The following is a 25,145-nucleotide window of genomic DNA, read 5'->3' on the forward strand; positions in this document are numbered from 1 at the left end:
CAGAAATTGTTCATGTGGTGGTTGATTCTTGACCAAAAAATGATTAGAATAATTATATTGAGATTTTGCACAAAAATGTAGAACTAAATTAACAAAATTCGAAAGTTTAAGATTAAAGTGGCATCCATATAATATGTTCAAGATTAAATGGGCATTATTCTCTATTTAGCAATAATTTATTTTGATAGGACATATAGTTTTTGGCATGTAAAATCGAAGAAAAAAATTGTAGCTTGAGTTACATAATAGCTGGAATCTTTTCCATTGTCAAGCATGTTCAAGTAAATATTACCCAAGAAAATAAAGAGAAAAGGTTCACTAAAAATCCTCAAACTTAGTTGCGGAATTCAATTAGATCTTATTACTTCGATGTAGATTATGATTCTTCAAGGCATGACGGAAATCTTATCACCAAAGGGAAACAGAATAATTCCTTAATTTGGTGATACACTTCAAATTCGTCGCCAAATTAAGAAATTGACAAGTCAAGATTCATTATCGTTTTCTACAGGCAACCAAAGGGGACTAAACTTTGTCGAAAAAAATCTTTATTAAATGATGTTGTGCATATCACAAATGACATGTTTAGATTAATCACTTACTGAGCATGGAGCCATGACTTAATTTTACTTACTAGACACATCATTTACTAGACGAAATTGGGTCCACTTGTCAATACATCAAAAACACATCCCTCCATTCGAAAATGTCCACGAGAGCTGCTCAACCCAAGAAGCATAAAGTGGAATGATTTTACTCTTGTACCAATCCAATGACACTCACTAAAGAGATGGTCTCAAGAGATTCCCAAATTATCATTCCCTCCACTTCTTGGGAAACACCCATTATTGCACCCAGCAATTTAAACCCCCTTTTAACATAGAAACATGTGAATAAACCTCTTTTCTTTCAATACTAACCCACTTTATAAATCCCCTCTCTCCCTTTCTCTCTCCCCCCCTCTCCCAATTACAAATAACCCACTAAATATATATCGATATCAATATACTAAATTATATAAATATCTATCATTGCGAGTGCTGAAATAGCTCGAACCTTTGAATACCCATTCAGTTGCACCAAATAACTCAATATTGTAATCTCTAATTTACTATTGATTTACGCGTAATCTCAACAGTTCAACAATACATATTGATTTGAATATATCAATAATTTAATATTGTGATTTCGATGTCTTTTTTTACACATAATCCTATCAACTGGAGGATGATACATAAGCATTCAAAAAACATCTGTGCATATGAGTGTTTCCTTATAAATATTGTGATTTCAATATGTCTTTTTTTACACATAATCCTATCAACTTAAGGATGATACATAAGCATTCAAAAAAACATCTGTGCATATGAGTATTTCCTTATAAATATTGCATTTCAATATGTCTTTTTTACACATAATCCTATCATCTAGAGGATGATACATAAGCATTCAAAAAAACATCTGTCCATATGAGTGTTTCCTTATAAATATTGCGATTTCGATAATATAATATTGCGATTTCAATAATTTGCTTCGAATATATCGATAATATAATATTGTGACTTCAATATATCTTTTCTTACACATAATCCCATCAATCGGAGGATGATACATAAGCATTCAAAAAAATACATCCGTGCATATGAGTGTTTCCTTATAAATACGCCTGTCCATCTCCATCACCTTTTTTAATATCTTTTCACCATAGCTCTCTTTCTCTATCTCCCCCTCTCTCTCTTTTCTCTCTTTGTACCCTCAAAGATGAATCCGCACTCACTATCATCATCATGCAAGAACGCCACCACTTCATCGGTGAGTGGCTTCTACAACTTCCTCACACAAGCGCTCGACGACTTGAATTCTTCCTTCCCGTCATCGTCGTCGTCGTCGTCGTCGTCGTCTTCGACCTATGGCAACAGCTTCATGTCGATTCAGTACCTGCAGCAAGTCCTCCATTCGCTCCGGTCCGTACACTCTCGGCTGACCTCCCTCGTCCACGAGCTCCGCCTCCCCGTCGGCGAGAAGTGGCTCGACGAGTACATGGACGAGAGCGCCAGGATCTGGGAAGCTTGTAACGTCATCAAGTTCGGCCTCTCTCGGATGGAGAGGTATTGTACGACCGCGTCGAATGTCGTCTCGTCAATCCTCGGCTTGCATGATCATCACTTGGATCGTCGCCAGGTAACTTCTCTATATGTCCATAAGCATGTTGAAGGAAATCTACCCTCTTTCTCTTTTTAATTGTTCGCAAGGTTTTCATTGAGACTTGGATGTTTCCTGATTTTGCTATGATTGTACCACACCGAGACGACCCTATTGATTTCGTTCTTTATCTCGTTTGAGCTTTGAAAAGGCGCTTCGGGCTATAGACGAATGTAGAAGAGAGGCGTTGGTGTTGGAGGAAGAGAACAAGCACTTGATGGAAGCAAGAGTTCAACCACTCTCTCTATGCTTCAACGAGAACGTTTCATTAGAATCCAACTTCAATGGTTTCAGTGGCTTTAGGGGCGCTCTCTTTGCGATGAGGAATGTGAGCTCATTGCTCCTGATGGTTCTCCTCGCCGGCCTCGTCTACACTTGGCCGGAGTCGATCTTCCACCAAGGCGGGAATGAGGGGCACGCCGTGTTCGGGTCGAATTTCATGATCTCGTCGTCGAGGATCCAGCAGAGGATGGCCAGCGAGATCCACCGGATGAGCCGGCGGTCACCGCCACCGCCGATCCTTCTCTACGAGTTCAGGAGGGCGAGGCACGGCATGGAGGAGCTCAGGGGGGTGTTGGAGAGGGGAGAAGAGGGGGAGCATCATCAGCTGGGGCAGGAACATGTGCAAGACAGGGCTGAGAATTTGAAGGGCTTGATTGGGTGTTTGAGGAGTGGGGTTGAGAGTGTGATGGTACAACTTGATGATTTGTTTGATGAAATAGTTGAGGCAAGAAAGAATCTTTTGGACTTGTGTAGCCGTAGATAGAGAGAGAGAGAGAGAGAGAGAGAGAGAGAGAGAGAGTATGTGTTTGCTTTCAAAATTTCAAACATGTGAGGCAATCAATTGATTGATATAGAGGAAAAGGTGCAAGAGGGTAAGATCATTAGATTCCCCACCCAAAAAGAGAGGGAGAGAGAGAGAAGAGGGTAGAATGAAAGTTGTCAAATTGGTTTGGTTCCATTGTTTTCTGGAGGATTTTTCTTTCTTATTAGTACTATTTATGAAATGTAAAGACAGTTCTAGGAGTCTCACATTTGCCTTGTAAAAGATGCAGGTGAATCAAATTCGGTTGTTATTGAATTCTCTTTGTTGCATGCAAGTGTTATTTAAGCTGACCAAATGCAGATTATGATTGCCCAGGGTGACACCCATAAAGAAGATATTCGATAATTATAACTAACTTATTTATGTATGAGCAAGAAAGTTTGAGCGATGCAATTTTTCATGAATATATGACTAGGATTTTTAATCTCAAAAGTGCAATTCATGTAAACATAAGTGAAAATCACAAAAAAAGAAATCATTGTCTTATACTATCTCTATCTTTTCTCCTTTGATTTGCTTCTCTTTTGCTTCTCTTTTTGGTTGATATTATGTTGGTTTTACTTTGCCTTTTCTGTTTCAACGCTCTTCTGGTCGAACAAATTATGGATGCTTTCGAAGTATTGGCAGACTTTTAAAGTTTAGGCTATCGTTGGAGAGTGCCCCTAAAGCATTCGCTAAGTAGCTAATAAAGGAAACTCTGCAATTTGTAACACATCATCTTTCTTGACTTATACGTAATAAGAGCAATTTTGGCACTTGTCAATTCAACATTATAAAGATCTACAAACCATATTGAGCCCGTTCAAGAACACAAGTTCTCGTGCAATTTGTTGTATTCTCTATGTTTTCGAGCAAATCTCTCGTATTCTTTGGAAACAATAACAGGGTTCTCGAGCCTGCAGGAATTGAAACAACTGGCCTTAAAAGTTCCACAAAAGTAATTTTCTTTTTTCCCTTCTTCCTTCCCACTTTATTGATCTGCAACTTAGGATCCACGGTATTTGAAGCTACTAGAGAAACTTTTTTTTTTTAAATCTTTTTTCCCTTCTTTCAAAAGGGGAAAATATATTCAATGCGGAAAATTCCCTGCAAGTTCTTGGCTTTGAAGAGAAGCAAGGTAACTATTCCCAGTAAAGAAACAAAGGGGCGAATATCTGATCTGCGCTGCATTTGCTTTAATGTAAAGCAAAATTATCCCCAACAGAAGGACAGATTCCCTCCGTCTCCTTTTTTAACAAGAGGAAGGTGATAATGATTCTTCTTGTTTGCTCAGAAGAACACATCTTTTATATTCTCCTTTTGATTAAGATGGTATTCTTTTTTTATTCTACATTGTTTTTACTAATTTAGATATTCTTTCTTCCTTTCGAGAACAGTTGTGTGGTTTGACTATAGCTTTGCTTTTAATGGCCAACATCCTCGCTGGCTGTCATTCACCAACCTTGTACGTTAAAGTCTTTACTCATTTCTCTCTCCCTCTGGGGCCTGTAGGAAGATCATCAGATTGCTACATCTGTCGAGACAATAGGGTTGGTTCAGCCTGCTACCGACGTCTTTTCCAGTTGTTATTGTTAGGTTTCGCTGGTTTTGAACCCTCGGTCAACCTGGTCTTCATTGACAGTCGACTGGTGCTGGTAGGCTCGTAACTAGAAAAACCAAGAGAGAGAAAGAATGCAGAGAGAGAGAGAGTTGTCATTATGGCTCTTGTTGCTTCAAAAGCTCAAAAGTCACAAACGCCATCCCTTTTCACATTAGCGAGTTCCATTTCCCCTGCCTCTTACAGGAGCTAAATAAACTATGGTTAAACATTAGAAAGTACTGGAGAAGTAGGCAAAAGTAACTCTTAAAGGTCCAATCAATTCTTGTTTTCAGTGAGCTCGCCAATGAAAGCGAGTTCTTGACTAGACCTCCATCTAAGTCCATCGATAGTTAGGTTAGTTTATTATGACATGGCCTGTCCACAGGACACCGTAAATTAATAGGTAGAATGATGATTCCCATGACATCAGTAGTTTTAACTATTCCAGTGATCCAGCCATTTACAACTACGCTCAAAATCACCAAGGAATATCCATGGGTCACCTAGCATGTTCGAATTTGACATTACATAGAAGTTCAACACCCAATGTATTACAAAAACCGATCAAATATACATACATACAATCGACTAAGAAGTTCAATATGCTTTGTCAATCGGTCAACACAAACAGAAGGATTGTCTAAACCTTCTGAACTCCCATGCTGTACATTCTCCATCTTCAAACGGTTCCGTTTTTCACTGGAAGAAATCCGTCAAGTTAGCAAACAGAAAGGCCCAGTCTTCACCACCACCACTTAACTGAACCTGATCTGTCCATGCACTGAAACAAAAGTTGATAAATGCACATGTTGAAAAACTACACCTTCGTTGGCATCGTTCAGTATTTCACCTCCATAAAGAGCAACTTCATTTCCTCCAAATGAGAAACATGACAATCATGAGATTTCTCTGAGATTGCCACAAACTTAGATTGAAGTAGAATAGCCAAGATAAGGCACTAATACTTGCTTCCACTAGCAAATCGTATTTACCGTTGCTCTTATATTAGCACAGAAACTATTGATCTGAACAGCCCAAATCTCAAATCTGCACTAGATATCTGGATTTTCCTCTTCAACTCATAATCTTAATAGCTTTTGTCCTTGTCGAAACTCTCAGGACTTCGACCATGAAGGCAGCACTCTTCCTCCACTGTTAACATTTGATGCATCAGCATCGACATCAAAGTCATAATCCTCAAAATCCAAATCATCTATACATGTAATGTCATCGCCTGGCTTGTTGACGGCTTGATTATTGTAATTTTGGGCCTCAATTACTGTGGCTCTTTTCTTCGAGTGACCAGTGCTTCTCGTGAAATCATCATCCTCTTCATAGTTGGGTTTCGTGCCTCCATTTGCCTCTCTTCTCCTTTTCATGGAATCCATACTATCATTGCTACTGCTGCTGTTTCGATTATCTGTTCCCTGGTATTCCCTAATGGTGGTTTCTATGGTTTCTAGCAACCGATCTCCATACTTGCTTACCTTTGCCCTACACAGAAACATAAAAATAATTATCTGCTATTAGCAGAGCATGTGAGATAAAGTCTCCTCATAACTTACTTCCCAATGCCATTGATTTCAAGCAGTTCTTCCTTTGTTCTGGGAATTCTTTTGCTGATATGCTGAAGCGTAGCATTGCTGTCAAGGACCCAAAAACAAAAAGCAAGGGGGCTCGATGAATATTCACTCAATAGCACCACAAAACAAACAATTACAGACTAAACTCATGAAGGAGATGAGCTCACCCAAATATGTGATATGCCATGACCCCATCCCCAGCTTCCTTCACAAGAATAGTCCGTAGCATACGCAATGAAGTGTATAATTTGGCTGACAGGATCTGAAATACAAGGAGTTCCACAAGCGGTAAAGAGAGACGAGCAACTTCATCCTTGTTCTTAGGAGAATGGACAACCTAATAGATGCATGCTCATGCATATATTTCCATACCAGATCGCCTTGAGCTTCAGGTTGAGCAGAACCATCTATCTGAGGCATCAATTTCCCAGAAGGCAACAATCCTTTGGCAGGAGTTACATCAGATTTACTAGACTTAGATATCTTTGCCACGGAAGGAAATCTGCAAAATATGGTGGCACTACAGTCAAGCAAAATTGCTTCATTTAGATTATCCTAGTATGTTAGACATTTTGATACAAATATTAAGCTTTCAAAGCAGATCAAACAAATAATATGGAAAACTGGTGGCCATACTGTGGCTAAATCACCTAAAATATATGGCTACTCAAAAGAATCAAGTGCAAATCTCCTAGTAGTCGTGGAGATTTCATAGTTTTGTCACAGGACAAGTATGAGCAATACGTTCACAACAACGTGATTGAACTGTTAGACTATTTAAATGTTAAATCACGCATTTATCTAACAGCTTAAGCTTTTAGAGCAATCAGATATGGTCTCACCAAATTTTACATGGTATTAGAGCTGGAAATCATAAGTTCGAATCTTTCCAAGCCTTATTTGTGTCCTCAATTAAATTTCCATACTTAGTACTAAGCAAAAGAGACCAGACTAAGCATAAAAAGGAATATTATAATACTAAAATGTCAAATCACACCTCCATATAACAGTTTAAGCTTTTAAAGCAATCGGCTGTCATCTCACCAAATTTCACAAACCTTTCCTAGGGGATCCTAAAGTTTCAAGTTTTTCTTTTTTTCTTTTGAAAAGGTGCTGAGGGGGTACCACCCTATATACTAAACGGCTCCCAGTAGAAGCCACTTATATCAAAATTATGCACAAAAGCTGCTTCTAACATTTTCAACAAATTTGATGTATGAAACTGAACTCTCCTGCTATACCAAAAGTGAAGAGCACACAACCAATTATCCTAAAAAGAATCCCAGGAGGATTTAACTCTTTGAAATGTCCTTGTGTTTCTCTCTCCTATTAAGCCAAAAGCCAAGAAGAGAAATCATCTAGTAATCAGTTCTTTTCGAGATGCAAACCCACAATTCACGTCATACCATAACTGAGGGCAGCAAAATTAGTCCTAAAATAGTAAAAATTGTATTCCAAATCTTTCTGATCCTAAAACTTCAAGTTGTGTCGCACAATAAATCATATCATCCGTATGTATCTACTGATCAATCAAACTGGTTGAATAAATCTTTCAACCGTGCGTCAATGAAAAAGATGTCAAATTCTGCTAAATTTGACCTCAAAAACTGGTACCATCTGCAAGAAGGGCTCACAATCTAATAGCATGAAAGTTGTTAGTTTCCCACCTAGAGGAAGAACTATAATTGAAGGGAGTTCAGGATAAAAGAGCAGCAGTAATGACTGCAGGCCAAGTACGACAAATTGCTCTCACGAAGGGGAATCAACTACATCAATACTCCATGCCACTGCTCCTATTACGCACCATTTTCTCTCTGAGATTATAAACTCAACATTTTTAGACCTCATATAACCTTTTTACCACTCTTCTAGCGTAAGATCACATTTTAAACTCGGAACATTACTTCAAATGATAAACCACTATAAGTAGCTATCTCTGATCTAACTTATAATGAAAGGGAACATTTCTCCCAGTCTTCCTTCAAATTCCCAGCTATCCCCCAAAGCTCCTAATCTTGAATGCATTTGGATTATTTTTCCGTATGAGTCAAAGCATAAAGAAGTAGATTTGAGTCGCAGATATGTTGCAATCATGACTTTACTGGAATTGAGATCCAATTCTATGATGAATGCCACCTGACAAACAGGTATGACGGGTATGAAATTAAGAATAAATTAATTGCAACCAGTGACTAGAGAGAGAGAGAGAGAGAGAGCATTGATGTGAGGGGCATTTGTGGAAAGGAAAGGCCTTGTACAAGATGCAAAAGTGAAACACTAATGGTCGGATGAGACAAAGATCCAGCATCTACCACAAAAATTTACAGTAGATCCTGTTGGCCCTAGTGGTTAGAATAGTTGGTTCATTACAATAGATAGCAGCAAATAAACACCCTCAGAAGTGCTTAGTCATATTAAATTTTTTTTTTTTTTTTGCCAAACACCCTTGAAAGTCCATGACCAAAACAAAATATCTATAATAAATTTGCAACCAATAAATGTTTTTTTCAAAGGTAATTAAGTTTTGCCCTAGTAAAACAGACCCAAAAGATGCTTGCAACCAACAAAAAGAAACAAAAGACAACAAAACTAGAAAACCTCCAAATGTTGATTGTCATTGAAGGCAAGAAAAGGTTACTTTGAAATCTCTTTGTTAAATAAAAAATATGAAATGTCAAAGCTCCACAAAATTTGAGTAAAAAGCATGCAAAAGTCGTGTTAATTTGGACAGGGATTAGAAGATTCAGATGAAATGCATCTATATGTCTCTAAGACATAAGTGCAATTCAAGCTGAGATTATGGAACAAAAAAAGTTTCCAAAAAGGCAATGCAACACCCTATCGGGGCAGAATAGCAAATGCATAAGTAGGCACATGGTTAATAAGCACTGTGAGATGCTGATGATAAATTTCCAACAATGAAAACAGAAAAATTTCTTGGTTCAGTGAAGGGATGCCCCTCTCATCACCAGTTAAAGAACAGCAAAATTAATGACAAACCTCAGTATGACAGATTGCCTCCAGAGCAAAGATTGTAAGCCTTGGATTCATTTACCTGAACAGAAACAACAAAGGAACATAGTCTCCTGTCTGAAAGCGAAAAGCAAGCATCCAAAAGGAGGGAGGAAAATTTTCTTCTCAATTAAATGATTAACCATGAATTTCATGGCCTCACGGAATCATAGCAGTGATATTTACCTTCAGTATTGATGACAAAGACCCATAAAGGTCACTTTTCCTAACATCCTCCACCAGGAAATCTTCAGTAACAAGATGCCGTAGCACACGGGAAGCTTCTCCCTTTGCTAGATGTTTCCCAGCTCCATGCAAATTCAACTTTTCATGTCGATGCTTTTTGACCTGATTTAACACTCCAATTTGAGAATCAAGCAAACAAAGACCAGGATGATCAATGGAGAATATCTAAATTACTGTCTCAACATACAAATTGATTCAAAGAACCCCTGTAAACTTCTAATATGTGAGCTGAAGAAAACTGCTGCCCTGCTAACTTCACCAACTCAACCTACGCAACAGTAATTCCACATTCAAGTGTGAGCAAAAGTCTTAGCTTGCAAGAGATTGGAGCAAACCACCACAGTAACCGAAAAAGACAAATAGTAAGCATTCAAACCAATTGCTTTGCAATCTCAGTCACATCCTTCTCAACAAAACTTTTGATCTTGAGGCAATTGTCACATGTTTTTCCGCAATTATTGGAATCAAATTTTTCTCCAAAATGAACAAGCTGCAGGAGACGTCGACAGTCAACATCATTTTCACAGTAACTGACCTGAAACAGTTGAAATGACTTTCAGACCATCTATAATAATTGGAACTTTAGAAAGCATCATTTGAATCAGTACAATACCATGCGCAGGAGATTGTCAGCATTTGTTTCGAGTACCCTTCCTGAATTCGCCATATTGATACGGTTATAACCATTTGAGAATGGACTTTGCTCTACTGCTCCTTGGCTAATCATATGTTTTACACGTATCTGTCAAAGAAAAAATAGAATACATAAAGTTCTGTTATTTTTCCCTGATGTGCCATAATGTACTGAAGAGGTTACACTAAAGGAAATGTCAAAGCAATTTTTATTTTAAGTACTTTAGAAAAAGAACTTGACAAAATTAACCAACTTTCAAATTGCAAAGTTGAGCATGAACAAGAAAAGTCAGTACGATAAAGTCTTTGGAGTTATAATGTTCATAAACATACTAAAAGATGTAGGAGAAGGATAAGAAATATGAGTGCATAAATTTGGAGAAGAATCGCAGTATCAGCATTACATAATCACTGTAACTGTAGTACAACACACAAGACGAATGCTGACCATCTCGTCCAGCACGACCACATTCCTGTGATATAACCAAAATCCAGAATTATCACCATGTCATGAGCTAAACCCAAAACATTGAATTACACACTGATTTTATTAATGTTCAGCAATTGAAACTTCCAGCACTCAAATGCTCGATAGAAGCATCATCATGTTTCAAAATGTACCTGGTGATAACCTTCAATTGATTTAGGAAGGGAATGATGAATTACAAAGCGGACATCTGGCTTGTTGATACCTACAAGACACATTGTCCATGGTCAAAATGCTATCACATTTGATTACTACAATCAGAAATTGGTGAGAAAAGAGAAATACCCATTCCAAATGCCACTGTGGCACAGATTATATTGATCTCATCTTTGCTCCACTGCTTTTGGACAAATGCTCGTTGAGCAGGGTCCATGCTCCCATGGTAAAATGCTGCTTTATGTCCATATTCCTGACAAATACAATCATTATTTTTAACAAATTGTGAACAAGTTAAGGATCCCTTGAGTCTTAGCTTTTACTGAAGCAACTTATCTAACAAATAAAAGGAATAAAAAAGAAATCTGCTTTGCCTATTGCAATATAAGGCACACAACCCTGTGAAGATATAGCAAATTAAGAAATATTGATTGAAGAATATGAAATATACTTTGTGTACTCATAAACAAGAGAGAAATATGCAAAAAGACTCAAATTTGTTTTCCCCCTTGATACTCTCACACCACATAGCATGTTTAATATCCAAAACAACAAGATGATACTCATACTAATCTTCCATGAATTCATGGTACAATAATGGAAAAGTCAAAAAGGACTTAAAACCTAGCATCAAGAATGGAGTAAAATTAGCAAACATTCGGCTGCAGCATGGAGCTAACATATGTACACCTGACAAACATATTCAGAAATCAGTAAGAAAATAAATGCCAATGCATGTGCAAATGTACACGACATTGCAAGCATATATATACACAAGTAAACAACTGAACATGAATGCAATGCATGTGGTGGAGACACACAGATAAGGAGAAAAAATCTATATGCAATGTATGCAAAGCCACTGCAGTATGAGCAAAGTCCACTGAAAAATTTTCATGGGCTTGGTTGAGCTAAAAAAGGATAGTCAAATCAGACTTGCAAGGAAATTCAACGTTTCTGGATTGGGTTGGGAGGGGGGGAGGAGAAGGATACGGTTTCTTTAACAGTTCGGAAATAGTCCTCTCTATGAAATAAAAAATTTTAAAAAATGGGAAGCTAAATGGCATATACTATAAAGTAAATCAATTTTGTAAGCACTACTCAACAACCAAAACTAGCAATCAAATCCAAGGTGTCATCTTTTTTAGGCTAGAAATAATTTTTACAAAATTGAATCTATCTGATCATAGCAAGCAATCATGGCATGTGATCATATGTACCTGAAGTCAGGTCAAATTTCAGTTAAGGGAGCTACCATCTAGATGAGTCTGAATTCCATCAACTTACGTCAATATAAAAAATCATATCATTTCATATCAATCTCAAGCATGAAATTTTAACCCTCATGTCTAATATTTCATTCAAAAGGATGTGATAAATTGTGTTATTACCATGCGAAACAAAATGCTGTCAAAGGTTTCGGCAAGTAGTTTCACGTAAGGTGTACTACTGAACTCTTGTACTAGATTATTCCAACCAGTTGGAGGTTATGTTCTAGCCTCACCAACAAGTCTTTAGTTCAACAAATTGAGGGACTTGATTTTAAAAAAAAATAAAAATAAAAATCAAGCTGTCTCCATGTGAATATCATCCTATATGATCAAACAACTCTTAAATATGGTTGCCAACAGCATCAAACAGGACCAACCTGTAACTTTTCAGCAACCTTCTCACAGTCCATTCTTGAGAGACAATAAATTATCCCGCATTCATCAAAATGATTTTCTTTAATGAATTTGTCTATGTCCTCCAGACACTTTTTCGTCTTTGGAATGACAGAATACCTGCAAATTTCCACAATCAGCTATAATTTCCACAGCTGAAAGATAAATGTCTCACTTAGATGCAAACCGTAAATTTGGACGATTAAAACTCTGCCGGAAAATAATGCAGTTGACAAGAGCAAGAGCTCGGACAACATCTTCTTTGACACTGGCTGTTGCAGTAGCAGTTAAAGCTAACACTGGAGTGCTAGGGAACTTCTGTTTCAGAATACCAAGACCCTGCATAACGTACAAGATGATTGGCATGAAAGATGGAGCAGTACCAGTAGCATAAAACTCAAAAAACTTTTACCTCCATACCTGATAGTCGGGTCTAAAATCATGACCCCATTGACTCACACAATGAGCTTCGTCAATGACAATCCTAGCAAGAAGTTCACGAGCATGTAAACTTTCCAACTGCCGCAACAAAACATCGCTTCTGCATTCAAAAAAGAGGCAAAAAAAGCTTTCTGAAATATTCAGAAGAATGTAAAAGAATATGTTATTAACTACTTGGAGAAGAAAATGCTATAAATTCTTTTGAAAATTAATAATAGTAGATATTCAAAAATTAGATACTTCATTCAGATATTTCAAGAGAAACTGGGGTCAAACAACAAGCACCAAAGTATTATCTAGATGGTCAAGCTACTAGATGAGATGTCCTTCAGAGTTAAATGCATTAGCACTCCCACGCCAAGGCTGGACTTTTGCCTAAGATTTAGGATCGCAATTGATTATGAGTGGGGAGGTAAAAAAAGGGCTAGAAATATTCGAGCTCTGAATCCTGCTCTAGTGCCACGTACAAATTCTTAGAGCACTTCCAACTTATCTTAAATATTTCTCCGCTCGATGATTTGTCTATCTATAGATATGTGTTCAGCCTTCATCACTTATGTTGAATTATGAGCCTTACTGTACAAAAGCGCAGCAGTGCCATTAACTGATTTAATTCATCCACTGAGTGGTATCATTTTATGATGTTTTTATATGTCTTGAGCTATAGATATGCCAGAAGCTGCCTCTTAGCTATGCTCCAGGAGTTTAAAAACCAATTTTGCTTGCATCATTTGTGAGGAGAATAACACTCACTTGGCAACCTTCTCAGGTGTGACATATAGGAGCTTGAATTTGCAATAATCAGAATTGAGTTCTCTAAGGATCTCCTGCTGTTCACTCCAGTCCATGTTAGCACTTAAGTAAGTCGCAGGAATATTAGCCTACAAGAAAAGAGTGCAGGAGAGCATTAGAGAAACAGTCCCAAAAAACCAGGATAACTGAAGATATATAATGTAGACATGAACATGTTAATCCAGCAAGTTACCTGCAACAAATGCATTATTTGATCTTGAATAAGTGAAACGAGGGGTGAGATAACTAATGTCACCCCTGGACATATTAGAGCTGGAAGCTGTCAGGAAAAAAAAAAAAAGAGGAGTAACGCACAAGCTTTGAAAAACTTGACATATTGGATTCACAAGCCATCACACATTCCAAACCATACACATCAAAACAGGAAGGTTTTGTAGCAAAGTTACATGGATAATGGGACAAACAGCATGTTGTGAGAATGTCAAGTACCTCCATTTTTCTATGGAACTCCAGGGCAAATGAAGCAAAAGAAGCACTTACTGTACTAAAGTAATATTGCATGAACACAAACAAATATCAACCCTCGAACTTAATTTACCTGGTATGTCAAGCTTTTTCCACCTCCAGTTGGCATTAAAACAAAAACATCATATCTACTCATTGTGGCATTTATAATTTCTCGTTGGTTTGGGCGGAAAGAATGGTTCCCAAATACTTTTTTGTTATGATCCTGGCAGCAAAAGTTAGTAAGCAACAAGAGGTACAAGATATGCAAATAAAAGCTAAGTATTAAGTGGGCAACACCTCCAAGCTTTTTGTCCACGGGAAGCTCCAGCTGCTCCACTTTTTATCAATTGAACCTTCAGTATAATTAACTTCCACAGGCTTTTGAATGTATGAGTCTCTATCCACAGGACCTGATGAAACAGGAAACCTATCTGAAGTGAAAGAAACTGATGGCGAGTTCCATCTGTCATAACCACCAGGCTCATTTTGTGGATGAACATGGGCTTCTAGTCTAAAAGGTTCTACCCTAGATCCAAATGCTCGAGGTGTTTCATACAGGGAAGACGTCGGGGGCGCTGCAGATGCAGAAAAATGAGACTTTCTCCTTTCCTCATCAACCGTAAGAGAGCGAAGATGATTCTCAAGCTGCTGAATTTGCCTATTGAGGTGTGACCTAAAAAGTGTGCATACATACAGCATTTAAAAGTTATTGCATCCCCTATTAGAGCTTCTTTCTATAACATCTATACAAAAGCTGGAAATTATAACTAAAAGATTTTCATTCCTCCATTTTGCATGCATTAGATTCCAAGCAGAATGGACTTTACAAAGAGAAGAAGCTGGGTAGGAGCAAACCTATCATGACGAAGCTTCTCCACTGCTTCTGGAGTTAGTTCGGTCACATTGTCAAGGAGCTCGTTGGATATTGCAATTAAATTGTCCTTCATTTCCTGCAAATGACGTGCAGCATCGGGGCAAAGGCCTAGCTGTATCCATTACAATATTGAGCATATCAAGTGTGGAAGAGAACAATATATGGCATCTTAATGGGACAAATGAAACTGGCCAACTCACTTTTAACCCATGACTGCAATTTGAACGCAGCTCCTCAGGCAAACAACTTTCATCTTGTTGTAAACTATTCCTTTCCACATCTGGAGTTATGGGTGGAAGCTTCTGGATTGATGGTTGAGGTGTTGAAGTGGATTGATAGTGCTCCATTACTATCTGGTCGACATCAATGCTCTGAAACCCACCTCAAATTGATGAAGTACCATACATGGCAAAGGAAATAAGATAAAATGCTGATCACAGAGACATCAAATAAATTGAACTAAGGTATGAAGTGTCTGATGGCAATTGAACTAAGGCAAAAGATGTTTTATCAACTGACTGAACCAGAAAGAAAGCTTTTAAAGAAACAATATCAATAATCCAATCATGAACTGTTAATCTATCATTCCTTAAGGATCATATAGCAGATTTTTACTCTTTCTAATAAGTATAGAGTCTGGACACACCAATAAATGAGACCTAAACCTACTTAGAGTCAAAATTAGACCAACCTAGCGCCATTAGTCAATTCAAGTAACAAAACTGAAAAGCAATTTCTATAAGAAGAAAAGACTACTCCTTTTCACAATGTTACAGTTTGATCAGCAGCTATCCAATTAAGGAAAAAAATTACCTCTAGAATGTCATCGTCATCTAGCTCATCAGCCAAAACTCCCCCTGATGATTTCGTTTGTGCATTAGGCATGCTGTCTCTGTTCATTGCTGCTGAAAAGCCTTCACTATGTGCTTTATTCTCCCCTAAAATGCCATTTCCACTTTGCCTAGATGGACATCCCCCCTCTGCAGCCTCATAATGGGCCAAAACAACTGGATTTGACACATAATTATTTGACGCATCAATCCTGGCAGTCGATCCATTTAACTTTCTATTGCTTTCCCAAGAATGACCATGTTCTTTGCCACTGCTTGAGACAGTTCTGCTAACTTTATCAGAATGGCCAGCATTGTCATCCTTGACTGGCAAAGTCTTCCCAGGTGTTATGTATGTTCTAGAAGATATCCGAAGACTGGAAAGAGCATGCCAAGCCTGCAAATTTAACATGCCACAGTTCCATGCCAATCAAAACTTCAAAATATCATGGATTATTGCTTCCTCAGGAGAGCTAGAGTTACATTTAGAATTTAGAACAATCAGCACAGCCATTGAAAACAGTAGAACGCATATAAGTGTCCTCATGCACAAATTCTACAGCGGGCAACCGATGTTAAGAAAAGTGGCGAAACTGAAAGAAAATAAAATTACCAATACTGGAAGTATGATCAGCATCTCACATTATGTTACACATAAATCTGCTTAACAAGTTTACCTTGTCTATTTGGTTACTGGGTAATCGTTGGGGATTCACCATGGAGAAGACCATAGACCTAATGAACAATGCAAATAGTCAATAGGAGACCGATATAGCTCAAACAGAATGCACAAGCATACAGCAAAAGCACAGGGCCCTTACTAAGGCTAAGGCAATTGTACAGGGTCATCATATAAATCAGCCAAACAACAATGTCCATGACAACCTGAGACATGGATTCCAGTATCCATCTTTCACATAAAGAAACACTATGCTAATGTATGAAGTTGATAATGCTAGACTACAGAAACTGCCTCCAGAAAAATTCTGTGCAGAGCACAGCGAATCGATACATTGCAAACAGTTCTAAGCAGCAGCTGGGATTTTGACCCATTACTTTTCCAGCTCAAGATACAATGGCCACCAAAAGACCCACAAGCGTGTAAATTCTGTCGATTGGACCAGCAAAACAACTACATTAGGGAGAATCTGCAATCCCAACCGTCAACATTCCGCTCTCAATAAGAGCATGGGAAAAGAATTATCATACTTCATCCTCCTACACTGTCTAAAAGAACAGTAATTTCGTCGACCGCGACATCAACAGCAAAAAAGCCTTCTTTTTTACCAAGTCACCACAACGATGAACCAATTTTTTTTGTGTCTACTAGCAAACAAGGACACGACAACATCCGCAAACGCTTCGGCCAACTCAAAGTCGCAATGCGACGGTTAACTGAACCGTAATGACGAACTACCTCGACCCCATCGATTCTTGGACGGGAGGCCTCTGGTTCGGCAGCGAGTAGAGGAAATTCGAGCTCAGGAACTTGGACTGGTTCGAAAAGTCGTCGTGAGCGCTCGCGTGGTCCGACCAATTCACCCTCGGAAGCCGATCATCGCCCCCTCTCTCCGACTGAAAAATCAAACAACACCCAACCTCCAAAACATTATCTAAAAAAAAAATTCAAAAAAATAAAAATAAAATAGAAAACCTCAAGGAAACAGTGAAAACAGGGACAGCAGCTCTCACCGCGTTTGCATCTCATCGGTCGTCAAACCCGCGCACGCATCGTAAAATCAAAGCCGTCCGCGAATCCCTAACCGGAAACCGGATAGCGATCGAAAGCGGCGGCTCGCGAAGGCGCGGGAGTTAGAGAGAGAAAGTGATACCGAGAGAGAGGAAGAGGAGGAGAGAGAGAGAGGAGTCGGGATGGTGATGGTGATGGTGATGGTGATGGCGATGGATTGGGGTGGTGCTGCTTCTTCTGGAATGTCTTCTGCTGCTGCTGCTGCTAGAGAGGAAGAGGAAGAAGAAGATGGCGGGATAACTCCATTTGGTTCGGATAGCAGCGGCAAATTCCAAATTTTCAGCTGCGGGAAATTGAGAAATGGAATGGAGTAATAAAAAAAAAAAAAGATGAAAGCATTTTTGGAGTTTTCTTTGGATTGGAAAGGAATACAGCTAATATTCCCTGACCTTTTGGTTTTTATAATTTTTGTTTTTCCTCTAAAGCAGTCCCTGGATAGTTGATATTTAAGAGGGCATTTATTTCGCTGGAAATTTCAAAATAAGAGAGAATGTTTTTATGAGGATTATTTTCAAGGAAAATTGTTAGTTTTGATTTATTTGGTAATTTGAGAAAAGTAGTTTCCTTTTTGTCAAGATAAGAAGTTGTTTTCGCTCAATCCAAACTTGCTTTTGGGGATAATAGCACAAATGATGCATGTCTTTAGCTAGATGTTTGATATTGTGTATGAAATTCTAATTTGTTTAATAGATTATTGGATTTTGGTCGAATGTGTAATGATATTCCTCAACTTTTATTTTATTCAATATGATCATTGAACATTTTTATATAGTGTAAGGATCACATTAAATATTTGACAATAATTTGGAGAAAACATAAAATAAATTAAAGTTTGAAAATGATATGACACATTAATCAAAGCTCTAATGAACAAATTAAAAGTTTAGGGAAAGTATTACATATGAACCAAAATTTAGGAGCTATATCAAACAAATTAAAATTTGAAAAATGACATTACACATTTAACCAAAGTTCAAATACCATGTATGTCATTTTCCCTTATTTTTAGTCAATTAGAACATTTTTTGTAAATCAATTAATTTTTTGTCATTCAAACAATGGAAAGTTAAAAAAAAAAACAATTTTCAAAATATAGTTTTCCTTCAAGCAAACAAACCCTGACTTAATCTAATTCTTTCCCTTGATAAACTAATGGCGTTAGTGGGGAAAAAACTCCTTTTTATGCTAAGTTGATAAAAATGTGTGCTACTCAAAATCCTTTAATTTTAGTTTCATTTGTTTAGTAGAAAATGGTTTATTTTGAAAAATGATTCGCTTATACCACTTGAAATGATTAATCAATTACAATAATTCATATTTTAATTCCTTGAAGATAATGAAAATAATTTTCGTTCATTTATTTTTGTAAGTGATACAAATGATCACTTTTAGCAATTTTAAATTATCCATTTTTATGAAACAAATGGAGTCTCAATTCTAAACTTTTTCATGATTTATCGATTAAGTCCTTTCGGGCAATATGGTTGGAAATTGTTGACATGGGTGTTAATTTTTTTTTTTTTTTCCTCTGTGGTTGATGAGGGCCACTAGCAACCCTCATTGGCCTTTAGGCTACCAAGGCCCTGGGTGAGGTGCAAAGTCCCTTGCTAAACATAGGCAAGGCTTCCGTGGTTAATGGAGGTTGCTGGTGAACCTTATTATCACAATGAAAAGATAAAGAGAAAAAAAAAATTGAAATACAAATTATTTAGTATCAATTGTGTCGCCTAAGACGATTTGTGTCATCCTTAGCAATTTTTGGCAAAAATCACCTAAAAGGACTCTATTGGTAAATTATCAAAAATTTTATGATTATATTTATAAAATTAAAAGGTTTAAAACTAAATTGACACAAACGTAATAAATTTAAGGCATTTTTGGTAATTTCTTAAAGAAAGAGTTTTAATGAGCATGTGCACTTATCGAAGGATAAAAAGATTAAGCCAACACTAGCATTCAACATAACCTCCAAAATAAGAATTGTGTATACTATTATCATAGGAAAAGTTGGCATTCCCATGGTGCAAGGAATAGGTGAGAGCAATTTCGAATTCCACTTGAAACTTATATATTTAAACAATCTTCCTCATTTTCTAGAACCTAAATACTTATCATGTCACAAGTTTCACATTTCAAGATCCACCTAACTTTCACCTATATTATTAATTAAATTTTTTTAGTGGACATCGCTTTTAATTATCATCAGTTATTGCTACAAATCCATTAACTATAGTCCATATTTAAACACACAAAAAATATGAAATATAAACAAAATAGGTCATAAAATGAAAGTTTAGACTAGTGGTTATAAATCATTTACTTATGATCGAATGATGCACAGAATAGCGTAAGATCACAAAAATATATGCATCAAGAAAAATACAAAAACTTATTCCAAATTATAGGTTTCAAGTTCCACCTATTAATATGTCTGTTAAAATAAATTCCCAAATTTTTAGAATCTGAAACCTATCATATATATATCTTAGGGCACACCATCTTACAACGGGTTTTGACCGTTGTCCAAAAGAGGTAGTAACAATTATGATATAATATAAAAAAGAAAAAAAATCAAATTTGTCTTTGGTGAAATCACTGCTATGGAGCGAAGGCATTGTATTTCATTTGCCTCAGAATATGCATGCTAGGGAACTATCATCGACATAAAGTTGTTCCCTGAGGATTTATTAAAATTGCATCTGCTCTATATGTTTCACGGAAAATAGATTCTTTGAAAAGTATTTTCTAAAAACAATTCTTTTTACCATTTAAAATATCTAGTCAATGAAAAATATTTTTACTATTGGTAATAATTCATGTCTAAATAATTTTGATAGACGATGAAATTATTTTTCGTTTATTCATTTTTATAAGCAATACAAGTAATATTTTCAAAAAAGTATATTACAAATTATTAACTTTTGACAAAACAACGCAAGTGAAAAAGGGGCGAAAGAAAATTATATAGTTTTTCTGCTTAGGCCTATCTCCACAAGATGAATAAAATAAATTATTACATATCAATTAGAGGCTATGAAAATCCAGTAGCCGATCTTTTCGTTGCATAAAACTTGCTGAAAATCGTCCCTCGTCTGTCTTTAAATGCATCCAAATTCAAGGAAACGAATCTTAAATTTTAAGATTTTTGTAAGAAAAAGTAAAAGTTTAGACGAAATGATAATAAGTTGTAAAATTGACCTTATTAGAATGAGACAATATTTTTACTTTTTTTTTAGATTATTAACATAGTTATGGATACTAGATAAATTCAGTAGTAATATATAATAAAATTTATCTACTAGAATAAGAAAATAATTATATATATAATATATATATATATATATATATATATATATATATAATCTCATATGAAATTGATCCATCATGTGTGCCAATAATATGGTATATATATAAAGAACAATCTACCAATGTATTTATAGAATAATATAGAGAGCAAATTTTGATTTTGTTGACGATATATATTTATTTGTTTATTTTTGGGTGTATACAGATACAAGTCTATTTTAAGTAACCTAAAAAGATGGATAAAACGTTCGGCTCTAAATCACTGTCTTTATAGAAGGAACTTAACCGTCCATTTTTATCTTTTTTCCACAGTTCTTTCTAGGGTTTTTGCAGCAATCTCTCTCTCTCTCTCTCTCTCTCTCTCTGCATGTTCATCAACATCATCATCATCATCATCTTCCTCATCTCTACTCCCATGGGGGATCCTCGTTCACCGACGACCGATCTCTCGACTCTGCTCGGAGTCAATCACAAGAGCTCGACGGGCCTTTTCGACATCTCCAAGGCCTACAAGTTCCTCCACCTGAAATGGCACACCGACAAGAGCCCGTCGAACAAGACCGAGGCCGAATCCGACAAGGTAACGAAACTGGGTCCATCATGTGCCGACATTGTACATTGTTAGAGCAAGATTTTCTTCGGTGATTGATGTTTTCGCGTTTGTCTCAGAGTTTCGATGGGAAAAGGAGCGACGAAAGAGTCACAAGCAGCGACGATGCGACGACATCGGACGGCTCGTCGCATCACAACCGCAGCGTCGACGACAGCTTCTTCTTTCGCCGCTCGTTCCTGTCGAAGAGCACGAGTCGGAGGAGCCACACGCCAAACCCGTCGTTGTCGAGGACGAGCAGCCGGATCAACCCGTCCTCGTCCTCGTCAGATTTCAGTACTTTCTTGCGGAGCACGAGCAGAAAGGTGGGATCCGAGACCGAGGCTCCGGCCACCTTGTCGAGGAACATGAGCCGGAAAGGGAGCACCCCAATCTTGTTCTCGCATACGGCTGCCCGGCGGAAGCCCGCCCCGATCGAGAAGAAGCTGGAGTGCACGTTGGAAGAGCTGTGTCATGGATCTGTCAAGAAAGTGAAAATCAAACGAGATGTGATCAGTGACACGGGGTAATTATCTATCCTCTCTAATCAACATGGAATTGTAATATAATTATCGAAACCGATATCGGAATTTTGCTTGAGGAATAGAATGGTTCAGACATGATTATGATGCATATATCTACAGCATTGAAGTTTAGCAAATGCTGATTTTTTCCATCGCACAGGATCATCCAAGAAGAGGAGACGTTGAAGATCAACGTGAAACCGGGATGGAAGAAAGGGACGAAGATATCGTTCGAAGGCAAAGGCGACCAGAAGCCGGGGTATCTGCCGGCCGACATCGTCTTCTCCGTCGAAGAGAAGAGGCACCGGCTGTTCAAGCGGCGGGGCGACAACCTGGAGATCGCGGTCGAGATCCCGCTGGTGCAAGCCCTGGCCGGGTGCACGCTCTCCGTCCCGCTATTAGGGGGCGAGGAGATGAAGGTCCTGTTCGACGAGGTCATATTCCCGGGGTACGAGAAGGCCATCCCGGGCCAGGGCATGCCGAACCCGAAGGAGGACGGCAAGCGGGGCGATCTCCGGCTCAAGTTCTACGTCGAGTTCCCGGATGAATTGGATGATGAACAAAGGTCTGAAATCAGTGGCATTCTCGAGGGTTGCTGTTATACATGATCCTTAAAATCTAGGGTTGCTTCTTTTTCCAATTTCATGGCAGGTTGATATACAATCAAATGGGAATTGGTGATGCACTTGCTTAATATATTCGTGTCATTTATTTTTGCCAGAAATGTATATGGTTAGGTTAAACACTAGATAACCAATATTTTATACAAGTAACTTGTTCCAATCACGGTGAATTTAAAAGATGAACATTTAGTGATTATGTGCATCGAGATTATTAGGTCTTTCTATTCATAAGAAGTGAATTAAACAGGTGAAATTGCTGAACTTGGTAACACGAGCTTGTAACTAGTTAGGGCCATTAATGTTGGGACATGAAATACTCTAATTACATTGGCCCGACGGAAGAGTTAGGACTCATTGATCCGCGTTGATATCCATGCTACCTTCCAAAGAAGTGACATATTTTAACGATCAGTGAGTGTTGAAACTTCAGGGGATTTAGAATTTCATGATAGCTCCAGAAAAGTTCTCGAGGATGTTATGGGGAATAAACATTTCTGTTCTAGAGGGTTCTATAATTAATGGGGTAATTTGTAAACAAGGAGATTGAATTTACATTGCAATTAAATGGTTAAATGGTTAAAACCAGCTGTCATCATTTTCCTGTAAGGCGTTTGGGATGTTTCACCCAGTGGCCTCATCGCGGGAATTAGGTCCGGGGGATTTTTCGTTTTAACCATTTAACCCCAACGGTTTATCATTACCCTTTTTACGCTTAGGGTTGACTCCGATAAGTGTAGCCTTTTTAACATCATGCTAAGGACGAATTCTCGAGGATGTTATGGGGAATAAACATTTCTATTCTAGAGGGTTCTATAATTAATGGGGTAATTTGTAAACAAGGAGATTGAATTTACATTGCAATTAAGGAGAGATCCACTATTGTAATGAGAGAGGCTCATATATAAATACGGGTCTCCTTTCATTTATTTATATCGGCCACAAGCATAACACAGAAAGAGCAGTAGAATATTTCCTATCAAGTCACTCATCTCTCTATAGTTTTTTTTTTTTTTTTGATACCGATAAACTGCTGGAGCCCCCTTTCACTTACGTTATTCGAGGTTACACGACCCACCGGTGCCCAGTGACACCGTTGGGCTTCGCTGCAAAGCCACTATTTAGACATAAATCTCGAGAGAAGATAACACAGGACCCCACCACCATGACTCCCCACTTAAGACAGGTTAACAATACAGAGATTCATATTTGTTCCCTAGATGATAAGGTAGTAAAGCCCAAACTAACTACGTTACCCACCGGTGGGTACTCGTCTCTCTATAATTTCTCTCAACCATCCCAAACATGTCGAGCGAGCGCTAAATCAAGGGGAAGGTGGAGCTCAAGCAACTCCACTCAAGCATCGGCCCGTGACGCCATGGCCTTTTGAGTTTTGAACCAACCTCTCCACCACAACACAAGAGTATATACTTAACATATACTACTAGCTAGCAGATATGGAACGCATTAGTGACGTGTGTGCAAAATATTGTGAAAAGGACGTGCGATGGGGAAAGGAAAACGCGTGATTTGAGTTATTTTTGGAGTCAAATTTAAATTATTGCGGTATGAAGATGATGACTTGCATTTGTAATCTAATTGGGGATATTTATTTTATAAAATGATAATTATGTTCACATTTTAAATTACTTTCATGCCGGCTTGTGTGTGACCACTAATTATTATATTGGAGGGGTTTTATTTTTTTATTGTTGATTAAAAAATTAATCAAGGAAGGAAATCGCAAACCTTGTAAAGCGTGCGAATATCAATGCACAGAGAGAGATGAAATCTTTGCGAGAGAGCAGAATTGCCGTGGCTCCTCGCCGGAGATGGTGCTTGAATTCGTTGGATTAGAGCTACTGAGAAAAAGATGTGTTTTTTTTTTTTGTGAGAGGAGTTGTGTCTGTGAGAGAAGGAAAAGGAAAAGGAGAGCGTAGGGTTTTTTTAATAATAGATTGATAGAAGAAATCTTATTTGGTCTATCCCACCACTTCCCTCGGAATTTTTTTTTATTTTTTATCTTTTATTTTATCTAGGCTATATCCCTTCTATATATGACCTTATTCTATTCTAGCCGGCTACCAAAAACGAGATAGGATAAAACATATTCTATCCACACTCTTATCTAGTTGACCAAATGCAATCATACTTGATTCTTCCTCATTAACAAGGTCAATGAATAATGACATCTAAAATCTATTATTTTCTTATTTATTTTTGTTATGAAAACTTCACTCTCCTCATTAATAACATCAGCTAGTTTAATTTCCATATCTATATATGTGTAAACTTGGCTCCTCCTCGCACGAGCTCAATTAAAACCTCCATGCTATAAATGCTTTTTTGGAAAATGGCATAGAAAGGGAAAAAAAAATTGATAAGAACTTAAAAGTTATCGCTTAAATAATTTGAAATAATTAGTCAATCAGAAATATCTTAATTATCGACAACTATTGTCTAAACATTTTCATGGATGCTAGAAATATTTTTCATTTTTAGGAAAATACTTTTCAAATCATTTAGTTTTTGCAAAATAAACGAGGGAGAGAAGAAACGGAAA

At 37.5% G+C, this 25,145-nt stretch overlaps 3 protein-coding genes across 4 annotated transcripts; 2 read left to right on the top strand and 1 right to left on the bottom strand.

Annotated features, from left to right (window-relative positions):
* The first annotated feature begins 1,690 nt into the window (after nucleotides 1-1,690).
* LOC104452690 lies at nucleotides 1,691-3,283 on the top strand. The gene is made up of 2 exons (XM_010067156.3): nucleotides 1,691-2,181; nucleotides 2,354-3,283. Exons 1-2 carry the CDS (start codon nucleotides 1,762-1,764, stop codon nucleotides 2,966-2,968), a joined length of 1,035 nt encoding a protein of 344 aa, XP_010065458.2. The 5' UTR covers nucleotides 1,691-1,761; the 3' UTR covers nucleotides 2,969-3,283.
* Nucleotides 3,284-5,003: 1,720 nt separating this feature from the next.
* LOC104452691 (ATP-dependent DNA helicase Q-like 4A) lies at nucleotides 5,004-17,816 on the bottom strand. Of its 2 annotated transcripts, XM_039317324.1 has the most exons (25): nucleotides 17,486-17,813; nucleotides 17,211-17,368; nucleotides 16,471-16,528; nucleotides 15,777-16,190; nucleotides 15,164-15,334; nucleotides 14,945-15,075; nucleotides 14,387-14,762; nucleotides 14,181-14,312; nucleotides 13,815-13,901; nucleotides 13,583-13,710; nucleotides 12,809-12,929; nucleotides 12,576-12,727; nucleotides 12,373-12,508; nucleotides 10,854-10,977; nucleotides 10,703-10,773; nucleotides 10,486-10,554; nucleotides 10,062-10,190; nucleotides 9,825-9,983; nucleotides 9,636-9,716; nucleotides 9,389-9,550; nucleotides 9,202-9,245; nucleotides 6,563-6,710; nucleotides 6,358-6,452; nucleotides 6,173-6,250; nucleotides 5,004-6,101 (listed from the first exon to the last, which is right to left on the bottom strand). In XM_039317324.1, the coding sequence occupies exons 2-25, from the start codon at nucleotides 17,219-17,221 to the stop codon at nucleotides 5,723-5,725; spliced, it is 3,456 nt and encodes a 1,151-aa protein (XP_039173258.1). In that variant the 5' UTR covers nucleotides 17,222-17,368; nucleotides 17,486-17,813; the 3' UTR covers nucleotides 5,004-5,722. The 2 variants fall into 2 exon arrangements, with proteins under 2 accessions (XP_039173258.1, XP_039173257.1); XM_039317323.1 differs by lacking the exons at nucleotides 5,004-6,101; nucleotides 6,173-6,250; nucleotides 6,358-6,452 and having other exon boundaries at nucleotides 6,563-6,692; nucleotides 9,191-9,245; nucleotides 17,486-17,816.
* Nucleotides 17,817-21,264: 3,448 nt separating this feature from the next.
* On the top strand, nucleotides 21,265-22,570 carry LOC104455005 (dnaJ homolog subfamily B member 1). The gene is made up of 3 exons (XM_039317417.1): nucleotides 21,265-21,414; nucleotides 21,783-21,964; nucleotides 22,123-22,570. Exons 1-3 carry the CDS (start codon nucleotides 21,265-21,267, stop codon nucleotides 22,568-22,570), a joined length of 780 nt encoding a protein of 259 aa, XP_039173351.1.
* Nucleotides 22,571-25,145: the final 2,575 nt, after the last annotated feature.

The sequence above is a fragment of the Eucalyptus grandis genome, chromosome 7 (genome assembly GCF_016545825.1).
Source record: "Eucalyptus grandis isolate ANBG69807.140 chromosome 7, ASM1654582v1, whole genome shotgun sequence".
Classification (NCBI taxonomy): domain Eukaryota; kingdom Viridiplantae; phylum Streptophyta; class Magnoliopsida; order Myrtales; family Myrtaceae; genus Eucalyptus; species Eucalyptus grandis.